The 14,833-nt window shown below is 40.0% G+C and overlaps 1 protein-coding gene across 10 annotated transcripts in view; it reads right to left on the bottom strand.

The window, feature by feature from the left end:
- SDCCAG8 (SHH signaling and ciliogenesis regulator SDCCAG8) overlaps positions 1 to 14,833 on the bottom strand; it is a 250,681-nt gene that overhangs the window by 196,841 nt on the left and 39,007 nt on the right. For all 10 annotated transcript variants that reach the window (XR_013334574.1, XM_077761821.1, XM_077761815.1 and 7 more), the window contains 2 exons: positions 10,456 to 10,590; positions 1,998 to 2,062 (listed from right to left, as the gene is read on the bottom strand). Coding sequence is in view for 9 of the 10 variants with exons in the window: in XM_077761821.1 (XP_077617947.1) it covers positions 1,998 to 2,062; positions 10,456 to 10,590 (200 nt within the window). In the remaining variant the exon portion in view is untranslated. The remainder of the gene's footprint in view (positions 1 to 1,997; positions 2,063 to 10,455; positions 10,591 to 14,833) is intronic.

Raw genomic sequence — 14,833 nt, 5'->3', positions numbered from 1 at the left:
GATTGAATTATTTTAAAAGGAAAAAAAAAAAAAAAAAAAAAAAAAAAGAGAGAGAGAAAGAAAGAAAAGAGAAAAGAAAGAAGTACCAAAACAGCCAGAGTTTCTAAGAGCGGTGGTTTTAACTCTTTCTGAAAGAAAATGCCTCTTTAAATACTCTTAAGTTATGCTAAAGGAGAAAAACCCCAGAAGGATGCAGGGAATAAAGTCATTACAAAGTGGTATTCTAATATAATTAAAGATAGCATATTTGACTTCTGAATGAGACAACAGAAGTCACATTTCCATAGTATAGTGACCTAGAAATATATTAACTTAAAAACTGAATACTCAGGGTGCCTGGGTGGCTCAGTCAGTTAGGTGTTCAACTTCGGCTCACATCATGATCTTGCAGTTCGTGAGTTCAAGCCCCACATAGGGCTCTCTGCTGTCAGCACAAATCCTCTGTCCTCTCCCTCTCTCTGCCCCTCCCCTGTTCAAGTTCTCTCCCTCTCAAAATAAATAAATGAACGTTTAAAAAAATTTTTTAACTGAAGATTCAAAACACAGTAGACATCAAAATATAATAAAGATAAAAAGCAAGAATGCAAAAAAATAAGCCATTTAAAAAATATTGTTTTTTTTCATGAAAAAAGTATCTATAGAGGGGTGCCTAGGTGGCTCAGTGGGTTAGGCACCCACTTCAGCTCAGGTCATGATCTCGTAGTTCATGGGTTCAAGCTCCAGGTCAGGCTCTGTGCTGACACCTCAGATCATGGAGCCTGCTTCCAAATCTGTGTCTCCCTCTCCCTCTGCCCCTCCCCACTTGTACTCTGTCTCTCTCTCTCTCAAAAATAAATAAAACATTTAAAAACTTAAAAAAAGAAGTCTGTCTCTTATCCACAGTTTTACTTTCCATGAGTTCAGTTACCCACCATCAGCTGAGGTCCGGGAGGAGATGACCCTCCTGACAGAGCATCAGAAGGTCAGTGGTAGCCTAGGCTACTTCACCTACATCCTTCACCACCCTCCACCTCAACACAGGCATTTTAGATCTCACATCATCACAAGAAGGTCAATAAGATATTTTGAGACTACATTCATGCAACTGCTATTACAGTGTATTGTTACAGCTGTTCTATTTTATTGTAAGTTATTGCTGTTAATCTCTTACTGTGCCTAATCTCTTACTAACTTTATCACAGGGACGTACGTACAGGAAAAAACAATATATACGGAGACGTACAGGAAAAAACAATATATACGGCATTCTGTACCATCCAGTTTCAGGCATCCACTGCGAGCCTTGGAACACACCCCCACGGAGAAGGGGGTGGATATATTGTCATATTCATCACATATAGAAAAATATTCAAACTATTATGGTCACAATTTTAAAAATTAGACACAAATGCCTATAGAGAAAAACAATACCTCCGTGGAAGTTGAAAACTAGAATGCTTTATTTTCAGTATTTAAAAAAATTTTTTTTAATGTTTTATTTATTTATGAGAGAGAGAGAAAGAGAGAGCATGAACAGGGGAGGGTCAGGGAGAGAGGGAGACACAGAATCTGAAGCAGCTCCAGGCTCTGAGCTGTCAGCACAGAGCCCGACGCGGGGCTCAAACCAACTAACCATGAGATCGTGACCTGAGCCGAAGTCGGACGCTTAACTGACTGAGCCACCCAGGCACCCCATTTTCAGTATTTTATTTTAAAAGCATGGTTTCTATCAGAGCAGCTAGTGACTCTTATTTCTATAAACACAAATATTTCATAACTGAGGAAGGCATAAAATTTGTAATTTAGCTCACAGTTCTTGGGAAATGTGATTTGGAAAAGGACTTCACAATTTTACGCCCCCTTATCCTTTAATAACCTAAGGATATTTCTTCTATTATACATAAAATGTCATCAAGTAACTCTTATATTGAGTAAGAAGGGAAGGTCAGCAAACATCCAAATATATTTGAAAGATTATGCTTTTGTTATGATTTTTTAAATGGACAATGATACTTTACCTCAAAATCCTCAATTGAGATTCTAGGACTTCGCTCTTTTCTTCATAAGTAAGTTTCAGTCTCTCCTTTAGAAAAGAAAGCAAAAAGTGTACATTTTCTCCATGTCCCATGCTTTATAAACAAGGTTCAATTATTCATATTAAACTCAATTTTTTTCCTTTTACCCAAGAGGAAAATTAATGTGTTCTCTCAAGAACACTTTCCCTAGTCCACCCGAAATTTTATACTTTTATTGAGTGTATACCTGCAAAAAATATTGAGTCATGAAATGGTTATTAGTGCTGCCCTCTCCCCCCAATTTTTTCAAAATTGCATTCATCAGGTCTTACTTTTAAAAGTGTGATGTGAAAATAAACAAACAAGCAAACAAACAAATAAATAAAAGTACGACTCTAGGAAAAAATAATTATAATCTCTACGGTCTGTGAGGGCAAGGATCAGATCTTACTAGAATCCCCCTCTGTGACTGCTGCGCATAGACATATAATAAATGTGCACTGCATAAATGATAAAAGGAAAGTTATGAATCACAATAAATGGCAGGCCAAACTGATATACTAGCTACAAGGGTCTGCTGGTGTCCCACATTCTTTCGTTTTACCAACATATTTTGGGTATCTAAGATGAAGATGCCTTTAACCTCAGGAAGCTTATCATCTAGGTTGGAAGAGAAAAACAAATGGACAGGGGCACCTGGGTGGCTCAGTCTGTTGAGTGTCTGACTCTTGGTTTCAGCTCAGGTCATGATCCCAGGGTCATGAGATCGAGCCCCATGTCGGGCACTGCGCTGAGCACAGAGCCTGCTTAAGATTCTCATTCTCTCCTCTCCTCTCTCTCTCTCCCTCTGCCTTTCTCCCACTTGTGCATTCTCTCTCTCTCTCAAATATATAATCCAAAAAACAAAAAAAAACCCTGCATACACATGGACAATTTCACTTATATGTAATTCACCCCAGTGAGGCAGTTAGAAGGTAAAATGAAATCACAAAGGCAGGAACTTGTAATTCAGCTTAAGAGGAGTAGAAGTGCTAAAACTTAAAGGATTAATTTCCAACAGAGTAAAAGGCAAGAGAGAAAACATGCTGAGTATTTGGCCAGTAAGCAGATCTGTATCCGTACAAATAAAATGTGGGTGGAAGAAGAGATAGAGATGGGTTGGAACAGGTAAGAATGGGCCATGAGAATAAATACGCAAGGCCTTTCCCCAGACAACTCATGTAGTCTCCATGTAGTAGAGGCATTGGCTGGACACTGAAAACTTTATCATATTTGATTCTTAAGTCCCTCTGAAGCGTGGAAAAGGGAAGACCAATGGAGAAGTGCGCCACAAATACATACGGAAGAGATGCACACATAAACAAGAGTAATCAAACAGTAAGAAGAGAAAAGAATTTAGTATGGAGTTATATAAAACCAAATTGACAGAATTTTATAATTGAACAGATAACAGGGGAGGAAAAAAACATTAAAAATAATCTTGGAGGGGGCACCTGCGGGGCTCAGTCAGTTAAGTGTCCAACTCTTGGTTTAGGTCCAGGTCATGATCTCATGGTTTCGTGAGTTCAAGCCCCCCTTCGAGCTCTGTAGTGACAGTGAAGAGTCTGCTTGGGATTCCCGCCCCCCATCCTCGCCCCCCAGTGTGTTGTCTCTGTCTCTCTCAAAATAAATAAAATTAAAAAGTTTAAAAAAGAAAAAAACTGTAAAAGGTTATTGACAAAAATTAAAGATGTCTTATATAAATAGAGTAATACATAAGTTTAATAGATTAGATAATACAGTATCATAAAGATATCTTTTCTCCTAAATGACTTTTAGCTTAAAGGCAATCTCAGACAAGGGGCGTCTGGATGGCTCAGTCAGTTAAGTGTCCAACTTTGGCTCAGGTCATGATCTTGCCACTCATGAGTTCAAGCTCCATGTCAGGCTCTGTGCTGACAGCTCAGAGCCTGGAGCTGCTTCAGATTCTGTGTCTCCCTCTCTCTCTGCCCCTCCCCTGCTCATGCTCTGTCTCTCTCTCAAAGATAAATAAACATTTTAAAAAATGTAAAAAATAGACAGTCTCAATCAAAACCTCATATATGGTTTTTGGAACTTGAAAAATTAATTCTAAAATGTATTTGGAAATACAAAAGGCCAGAGATAAGACACTTTTGGGGACAAAGTACAATGTTGGAAGATGTAAGTAGTCTACCAGGTAGAAAGCTACAGCAATCAAGAGAGGATGGTCGTAGCACAAAGAACAAGGAAATAGAAGACAGAGCCCCAGACATTTATGTACCCCTGATTTGTGACAAAGATTCAGACAAAGGACCATCTTTTCAACAAGTGTTTAATATGTGTGTGTGTATGTATTTATATATGTATGTTATATTCATATATGTGTAAACAACCATATGAGAAAAGAATAAAAGCTGACCCTTACACATCACATCAAATATAAAAATAAATTCCAGGTAGATTATAGATTGAAATGTTAAAAACAAGACTATAAAGTTTCCGGAAGAAAATCTAAGAGAATCTCTTCATGATCTGGGGCAGGGATACATTTTTTTTGTCTATAAGAAACTCACTTTATTTTTTTAATTTTTTAATTTACATCCAAGTTAATTAGCATATAGTGGAATAATGGTTTCAGGAGTAGATTCCTTAATGCCCCTCACCCATTTAGCCCATCTCCCCTCTCACAACCTCTTGAGCAACCCTCTGTTTGTTCTCTTTATTCATATAAAGAGTCTCTTATGTTTTGTCCCCCTCCTTTTTTATATTATTTTTGCTTCCTTCCCTTGTGTTCATCTGCTTTGTATCTTAAATTCCTCATATGAGTAGAGTCATATGATATTTGTCTTTCTCTGGCTAATTTCACTTAGCATAATCCCCTGGTTCCATCCACATAGTTGCAAATGGCAAGATCTCATCTTTTAAATAGGACACCAAAAGCACTAAACAATAAAGGGAAAAAAAAAACTGATAAACAGGATGACATTAAAATTAAGAAATTTTAGTCATGAAGGAAGGAAAGAAAAAAAAGAGAGAAAACAAGAGAAAGAAATGAATAGAACTATCAAGACAATTATAAGGCAAGCCACGGAGCAGGAAAATATATTTACAACAGATACAGCCAACAAAGGGCTTATGTCTAGAACACACAAAGAAGTTAAAAAAAAAGCCAATGTCAGATAAGTCAAAATAATGTGCAGGTATTGAACATGTACCTCACGGAGGAGCACACCAATAAGTATTCAGTCTCATGAAGAATCGGAGAACTGCGAATGAAAACCACAATGACATAGCACCACAAGCCCACCAGAAAACCTGACGATACAACATGCTGGGGGGCACGGAGCAATGGTCTCTCTCTAATAAAATTTTTTTAAGAATTTGTCCATTTTTACAGGTTGTCCAGTTTGTTGGCACATAATTTTTCATAGTATTCCCTAACAAATGCTTCTATTTCTGAGGAATTGGTTGCAATAAATCCATTTTCATTCATTATTTTATCTATTTGGGTCTTCTCTCTTTTCTTTTGAGAAGCCTGGCTAGAGGTTTATCAATTTTGTTTATTTTTTTCAAAAAACCAACTCTTGGTTTCATTGATCTGTTTTACTAGGGTTTTTTTTTTTTTTTTTTGGATTTGGGTTCTATTTTGTTTTTTTCTGCAGATATGGTTTATATGTACAAGAGAATACTACTTGGCAATGAGAAAGAATGAAATCTGGCCATTTGCAGCAGTGTGGATAGAACTGGAGAGTATTATGTTAAGTGAAATAAATCAGTCAAAGAAAGACAGATGTCATATGTTTTCACTGATACATGGATCTTGAGAAACTTAACAGAAGACTATGGGGGAGAGGAAGGGGAAAAATAAGTTACAGAGAGGGAGGGAGGCAAACCGTAAGAGACTCTTAAATATAGAGAACAAACTGAGGACTGATGGGGGGTAGGAGAGGGGAAAGTGGGTGATGGGCATGGAAGAAGGCACTTGTTGGGATGAGCGCTGGCTGTTGTATGGAAACCAACTAGACAATAAATTATATTAAAAAAATTTTAATAAAGAAATAAGATTCTGTCTCTTCCCTTCTGCCCTCCCCTGCTCATACTCTCTCTCTCATAATCTCTCTCCTTCTAAAATAGATAGATAGATACATAGATATATAGATAGATACATAGATACATAGATAGACAGAAAGTTCATAGCAGCAACATTTACAATAGCCCCAAACTGGAAATAACACAAAAATCCATCAATTGAGGAATGGATAAATGAATTGTAGTATATTTACACAGTAGACCCACCCCTGAAAATGAACAAACATCTGCCACATGCAACAATATGTATGAATCCAACAAATATAATGTTAAACAAAATCCAGACATAGACAAATACACACTGTGTGACCCAGTGTTTACAATGTTTAAAAATGCAGGCAGACATCAACTAAGGTGTCCAGAGATCTTGCTTAGGCAATTTTCATAAAGGTCAAGATAGTGATTAGCTCTAAGGGAATGAGGGGGCAGCAATTAGAAGGGGCACAGAGAGGGCTTCTGGGACAGGCTTCTGGGCACTGAGAGGGCTTCTGGACACCTCTTACAGGTGACAATCACATCCGGGTGTTCATTAGGTCATAAACTATTAAGCTGCACATTTTTGTTTTGTGCACTTTTTTGAAATTTTTATTTATTTATTTTGAAAGAAAGTGAGAAAGCACAAGCAGGGGAGGAGCAGAGACAGAGAGAGGGAGACAGAGAATCCTAAGCAGGCTCCATGCTGTGAGCACAGAGCCTGATGCAGGGCTCAGTCCCACAAACTGTGTGACTGTGGCCTGAGCCAAAATCAAGTCAGATGCTTAACCAGCTGAGCCACCCAGGAGCCCCTGTTTTGTGCATCTTCCTGAATCTATGTTAAATGGGGTCATTAGACATGTAAAGGAATATGGCATGAGCTTATACGTATTATAGAATGCTGCTGCAAGGCTCAGGAAGACGTGGACTGATCTGTGGAGGTCACTAGTGACCTTGAAAAAAACAAGTTTAGGTCAACATGAGGTATCAGCTCAACTGAAGTATGTTAAAGAGAGAATGGGAGGGAGAAATGGAGACATGAATGTGGACAACTGTTTGGGAAGGCTTCGGTATGAAGAAGCGCAATAGTTGGGTGAAAGTTTGGAAAAAGCATAGGGTTGAGAGAATATATTTTATACATGCTTGATTTAAGATGGGAGCTAGTAAAGCACATACTCTGTTGAGAATAACCCAGGAAAGAGGGAGTAAAGATACAAGAGTGAGAGGAGATCAGTACAAGAGTAAAACCCTTCAGAAACAGTGAGGAGGACCAGGGACAGAGGGCACACAGATGTAGGGACTGAAGTTTGCCACAAACTGGAGAAAAATGAATCTAGAATCATTATAAACACAACACTAAGAGGAGACGTAAGAGAGAAATTCTTTTTTTTTTTTAAAGTTTATTTATTTTGAGAGAGAGAGAGTGCAAGTGCTTGTGTGCATGAGCAGGGGAGAGGCGGAAAGAGAGGGAGACAGAGAATCCCAAGCAGGCTCCGCACTGTCAGCGCAGAGCCCAACATTGGGCTCGATCCCACAAACCAGGAGATGAGGACCTGAGCTGAAATCAAAAGTCAGATGCACAACCGACTGAGCCACCCAGCTGCCCCAAGAGAGTAATGCTCCTGTGGGAAAAGGAGTGGAAGTGTGCAATCAAGGAAGACAGAATGGGAAGGGGCATTTGAACGAAGCCTTGCAGGCTGAAGGATTTCGGTCGGCAGAAGTTAAGGAGGAAAGTTTAGGTCAGGATGTCTGCGTAAACCACAGCCAGTAATGCAAACAGAAATGGAAGTGGGTAGTAAGTGGGTAAGTAGTGAGGGGTCTGTGTGCCTACAGTGATGTCTGGGGGACTGACAGAAATGAGTCAAGAAAGGTAGCTTGAACCAAAGTGTGGACAGCTGGGGAGAGTGGTCTTTCTCCTGCGGGTATTAAATAGTTATTACAGATTATTCAGCTGGGAAGAAAATGCAATTTAATCTTTCATTTTTTTAAAAAAATAACTCTTTCCAAATAGTGGTATAAAGCTTGGGTTAGGAGCTGAGAAAGGAGAGGGAGGTTAGTGCCCGAAAGAGCCTTCAGATACTCGATCAATAAAACCTACAGACGATAATGAGAACTGAACTATATTCCATCCTACCTCCCTCTAGAACCCTCCATTTATAGTGTCATTTTAAAAAAAATTTTTAAATGCTTATTTATTATTTTTGAGAGACAGAGAAAGACAGAGCATGAGCAGGGGAGGGGCAGAGAGAGGGGGAGACACAGAATCCAAAGCAGCTCCAGGCTCTGAGCTGTCAGCACAGAGCCTGACGCGGGGCTTAAACTCATGAACCATGAGATCATGACCTGAGTTGAAATCAGACGTTTAACCAACCGAGCCACCCAGGTGCACCTACAGTGTCATTTTTACATCTTCATCATTGTTGATCAATTCTGCCACATCATACTTAATGCAAATAAGATTTCAAATAGGAAAAAAAAAAAAGGCCCGTTACACACATCAAATGATCTGAAAGCATGATTTGATCTGAAAATAAAATTATTTGAGGCTCTGGGAAGTGAGGACATTCAAAATCAGCGTGTATGTGAGGGGATTTAGAAAGCCAAGGGCACATTTAGAAAGCCTTCCCCAGGAAGATATATGCTCGGGCTCGGGAAGACCTTGAGCTTTCACTCCAGCTGATCTCTGCGCCGAGTGCAAGCCCAGCTATACGCTGAAGGAACACCCCAGCACGGAGCCAATCCACAAAGACGGGCAGAGGTGGCTCTTTGTTTTGGGTTTTCTGTGCGTGTGTGTTGGTGGTGGTGGTTTGCTTTACTTGTTTTAGCTCCTGGCATTCGGAGAAATCTGTCCAACACTAGCAGAATGTGAGCTAACGAAACAGACTTCAGTGATCACACACAACAAGGAATAGTCTACAAAAATAAATTGGAAAAGTCTCAAAACAAAAGGAAAACACAACCTTCAACAATAAAAGAGGCAGAAAACCATGGGGAAATGGGGGATGGGATTTCCAGAGTTACCACATCATAATAGTTCATTTCAATGTCCAATTTTCAGCCACACACACACACACACACACACACACACACACACACACACAAAATCAAAAGCATACAAAGGAACAGGAAAATATGACCCACATAGAGGGATAGGATAAATCTACAGAAATTACCTTAAAAAATCTGCAGACACCAGGCCTCCTAGAAAAATAATTTAAAACAACTGTCTTAAAAATGCTCAAAGAGCTAAAAGGAAACTGGTCAATGTCCAAAGAACCACAAGAAATAAAGAAAACACTGTACACCTGAAACTAATATAACACTCTGTGCTAACTGGAATTAAAATAAAACCTTTAAAAAATTAAGAAAACAAATGATAAAAGGAAGTAAACAAAAATCCTGGAGCCAGAAAGTACAATAACTGAAATAAAAAATTCACCAAAGGTATAGAAGAGCACATCTGAGCGGCAGAACAAAGAACCCGCAAACCTGAAGAGAGGACACATGAAATGACGAGCTTGAGGAACAGAAAGGAAAAAGAATGAAGACTTACCACAGGATCCAAAATCCCATTTCTGGTTATATATCCGGGGGAAACGAAAGTAGGGGTGAAAGCGGATACTTGTGCACTGATGCTCACGCTAGCCTTGTTCACAAGAGCCGAAAGGTTGGCAACAAACTAAAATTTCATCAGCAAATGAATGGATAAAGTGTGGTATATACACAAATGGAATATGACTCACCCTGAAAAAAGAATGAAATTCTGCTTATGTGCTATACTTCAGATGAACCCTGAAAATGTTATGCTCGATGAAACATGCCCGACACAGAAGAGCCAATATCGTTTGATTCCTTATACCCCAGGTACTAGAAAAATTCATAGAGACGGAAAGTAGACAGGGTTAGGAGAGAGGAGAATGGAAATTTTATTTAATGGGTATAGAGTTTTTTATTTTTATTATTTATTTATTTTGAGAGAGACAGAGAAAGCACGAATCATGGAGGGGCAGAGAGAGAGAGAGAGACAGAGACAGAGACAGAGAAAGAGAGAGAGGATCCCAAGCAGGCTCCTCACTACCAGCTCAGAGCCCAACTTGGGGTTCCAATTCACGAAACCACGAGATCATGACCTGAGCGGAAACCAAGAGTTGGGTGCTTAACTGACTGAGCCACCCAGGTGCCCCAAGAGTGGGTTTTTGTCTGGGATGATAAAAATTCTGGTTGTACAGAAAACTTTAAGTGTTCACAGTTGACAACACTGTGAATGTATTTAATGCAAATGAGTTACACACTTAAAATTGTCCAAATGGTAAATTTTAAAATGGTTAAAATGCTAAATTTTATTCTGGACATACTTACCACAATATAGTACAAAAGAGAAAAGCACCCAAATTCTCACCAGTTCTAGTTTCCATTTTGCTGCCCCAGCAGATGCGCCTTTGACATCCGCATCGCCATGGAAGAATCCTCTCTCGGCAGCTTTATCCACCCCAGAATCTTCACCTGCTGTGATCCAAGAGTTCTGCATGTTTCCCTAAAATAAAATGTACCAGTAATTACAATTGGCATTGAACTTTAAATCAACACGCATGCTTTACAAATGGAATACTGATTCTCATCTGTGATGAAAGGGATTAAAAAGCATATGCTTTTCAACTGCAAATCAAGACTGAATTTAGAGTGTCAGCCCTTGAGGGTCATAGTCCACAGGTGGTCCAAGGTCAAATTCCCACAGGCACAGGCAATAACGTAAGTGAGCAAGGAGGGCTGGATGCCAGTGTTTCAACAAATGAATTCTCTCTTGCTTCTCTGAAGATGTATTTTCATTTTTTATGTTTATTTATTTTTTAGAGAGAGTTGGGGAGGGGCGGAAAGGAACAGGGACAGAGGATCCGAGGCAGGCTCTGTACTGACAGCAGAGAGCCAGATGTGGGGCTCAAATTCACGAACCATGAGACCATGACCTGAGCCGAAGTCAGACGCTTAACCGACTGAGCCACCCAGGCGCCCCTGAAGGCATATATTCTTGATACACAGAGCCCTCTCTTAGTTTCACTTTCCACATTTCCTAAAGCCATGACTAATAATAATACTAATACATACAGTGTTTACCATGTGTCAGATTGGTTTATGTGCTTCACATATTATCAACTCACTTAATCACTACAACCACCCTGGGAGAGAAGTTTCATTGTTACCTCCATATTCTAGAAAAGGAAACTGAGTGACGCTGACTAACGTGTAAGAGTCACAAGGGTAGGAAGTGGCTGGTAGGTGGCAGAGCTAGGATCTGACCCCCGGCAATCTAGTTCCCGAGTCCCCACCCTGAACGACGATGCTCTCCTGCCCTTCCAGAAAAATATTTTTCTCCAATAAGAAAAATCGTGCATGGAGAGAAACAGAACTGACATGCAGCACCTGAATGCCAGGGACTCACCAAGGAGTGGTAGGGACCATGATAAACCATCCAAAACATGCAGCCACTACTCAGTTCCAGGCAACTGCTGTCACGTGTGAATGCGAAGTCACATTACAAAAATGATCTTTGTAAGAGAGTAAAACAGGTATCTGGCTTTTCCACTGAAACATTGTTCAATACTGGTTCATAGTTCGTCAAACAAACAAAACTTACCTATGAGCTGAATTTGGTGCTGCCACTGTGTTAGCCACCTCTTGTCCCCTGTCAACATTCAATGAAATATGCAGCCCAAAGAGCTGGGTAATGTAGATGCACCCCCAGGACTGAAATACAAAGTTAACTTGACAAATGACTGTGGAACTGTTGCTAAGGGCCAAAGGAGCACTCACAAGAGGGGACAGGTCCCAAGCTCAGAACTATACTGCAGTGTCACACCATGCTAGAAAGAGGTAGTATTCTGAGAGCCTAGTCCACATTCTTCTGGAAGTTCAGCTTAATGAAAACATCTGTGGATGATACCTCCTATGTCCAGGCAGTGTGCTAAGAGCTTGGAGGGTAAAAATTAGCAAAACCAATCTTATCCTCAAGACAAGCCCTACGCCGATCATTTTGGTTTAATACGGTGTGTGCCAGGCCACAGGTGTGCATGGGGGACTATGCCAAAACAGAGGAGAGACACTAAGAACAACCAGAGATTCAAGGAAGGTTTTATGGAGAAGTGTTGACACTGGCGCGATATCTTGGATGAGAGAGTTAGAGAGATAGGAAGAGCATGCCAGGAAGAAAACATCATGGGGGAAGTCACAGAAGTGTGAATAAGTATGGCGCCTCCAAGAGATTCAGGCTATCTGTGACGACTGAGATTGAAGCACAAAATAAGGGATGTCAAAACGTCAAGCTGCAGAGGCAAAAAGGGGTCTGGAAAGTATGGTACAAGTTTGAACTTGATTTGGTAGGTAAGGACAAATCTTTTGATATCCGAGTGCATTCAAAGCTGCCTTAAAGAACTAATTTCCTGTGGAGAAACTGGAGAAAGCACATAGACCACAGATTGCTGGCTTATGATATAAAACACTGTCATTCTTTGGAAAGAAGTGCTAGCCTAATTGATACTTTGTCCTTTCACAGATAACATTTAGAAACTGAATGGCATTTGACCAAAGTTTTAAAAATCTGGTTACATTTCCACCCCTGAAGATCATTGAAAACCTTTGATTTCTTTTTTTTTTTTAATGTTTTATTTCTTTCTGAGAGAGAGAGACAGAGGTAGCGTGAGCAGGGAAGGGTCAGAGAGAGAGGGGGGACACAGAATCAGAAGCAGGCTCCAGGCTCTGACCTGTCAGCACAGAGCCCGATGCGGGGCTTGAACCCATGAGCTGTGAGATCGTGACCTGAGTCTAACCGACTGAGCTACCCAGGTGCCCTGGAAACCTTTGATTTCTTAATTGAGGGGAGGGATGGTAGTGGGGAGAATGAAAGAAGACAGGAAAAGAAATGGCTCAGAAATGTTCTGCTTAAAAAAAAACCTCCTAGATCTCTGAGTGAGTACCTATGCCAAAATTTCTAACAAATAGCATATTTTAATATTATTATAATTTTTTGAACTCTTAAGAAAAGCTCTCCATGAAAGAAATTTCATAGCAGAAAACGACGAAAAATAGAGAAATGAAATATCCCTTGAACAGTTTTATTTTTTCAAAAATAAACTGCTTGTTTCTTCAACTACTAGGTCATAAAATAGGCTCAAAGCCAAAAGTCATGTAGGCTACTATCCAAGTCCAAGGCTAAAATTAGGGAACAATAAAGAGGACACTCTTCTCTTCTGGGGAGAATCTTCTATGCCATGGCAAACAAAGACGGTTTGGTTCAATATTGACAAGCAGAACTCCTGCCTAACTTAGGCAGAAAGTTATACAGTATAACACTAGACTAGGTAGATGGATCTAGGGAGTCAGACAGTCCCATGTTTGAATCCTCACTTTGCCATTTTCAGCTATGTGACATTAACAGAGTTGCTTTATTTACTTAACTGCTATGTACCTTACTTATCCAAAACTAGACGTAACACCTGCCTTCTTTGCCTATTATAAGCCTAAATAAATGTAATGTAAATAAAGTGCTTGATATAGTGCCTGCTACATCATAACCAGTAGTCATTAATAAATACTAATCATTACTATCTTTTAATTATTTTTCAAAAGAAGGTATTAAGAATACTGAAAAAAATCTATACTCAAATCTGCCAATAGCTTTGGCAAGATCTACTATCAATATGGTAATAGACTCAGTAAAAAGCATTCAGAAAAAAAAGATAATATCTCTTGATGTGTTTATACTTCAGATAGTCTAAAAAGTTTCATTTTACGTTAAAACTCTGAATACAAAGAGGTAAGATGGCAGAGTAGTATGGGGACCTTGTGTCATCCCAGAAAAACTGCTACATCAACATCAAACCATTTTGAACACCTAGGAAATTAATCTGAGGATTGACATGGCAATCTGCATAATTTGAACAAGACATCTAGGCAGGTATATGGTGTGCAGAGGTGAATTGGGGGAGAGAAAAGTTGTCATACCATGGAGGCTAGGGAGCCGTTTTCACAGAGGACAGAGAGAGAAAGGGGGAGGCAGTACAGTGTGTTGGAATCATGCAAGAAAAGCATTCCCCCTGAAAGTACCTAAAGAGAGAGAGAAAGAGTAAAAACATTCACAGGGGACGGGACAAAAAATCTGTTCCCCAAAACCACTGACAGAGAAAAAGGAGAGAGTTTCAACACTGACAGTTTTATATAAACAGAGGAGCACAGGGGTGCCTGGGTGGCTCAGTTGGTTAATCATCTGACTTCAGCTCAGATCAAGACCTCACAGTCTGAGGGTTTGAACCCCAAGGTGGACTCTGTGCTGACAGCTCAGAGCCTAGAGCCTGCTTTGGATTCTGTGTCTCCCTCTCTCTCTGCTCCTCCTATGCATACATTCTTGTCTACCTCTCAAAAATAAATACACATTAAAAAACATTAAATAAATGCAGAATCTGAAGTTTTGGAGCTCAGTGCCTAGTGATGCTCTGGTGAGAAAGCAGTGTGAATCCCCTAGGAGCAGGTATTGTGGTCTAAGAAATCTGTGTGCCACACAGGGAGGGGGGGTTCCCCTACTTGGGGTGCATTTGGTAGATGCAATATGGCCTCTCCACAGGCAAAATTCTCAGCAAGCCCCAGAGAGCTACCATGTTTACTGATACAGGAACAAAGACACTAGCTGAGGGCAACAAACCCTGGGGATGGCTGTGTGTTGGGATTTACCATGAACTCTGAGCCTCTGCTACTGTGTGGTCTGCTGCAAATGTTTTTTGGAACAAGTT

Source organism: Crocuta crocuta, unplaced genomic scaffold, assembly GCF_008692635.1.
Source record: "Crocuta crocuta isolate KB4526 unplaced genomic scaffold, BGI_CrCroc_1.0 scaffold243, whole genome shotgun sequence".
Classification (NCBI taxonomy): domain Eukaryota; kingdom Metazoa; phylum Chordata; class Mammalia; order Carnivora; family Hyaenidae; genus Crocuta; species Crocuta crocuta.
The sequence above is the reverse complement of the archived record's forward strand: the minus strand, read 5'-3'. Positions and strand labels throughout refer to the sequence as shown.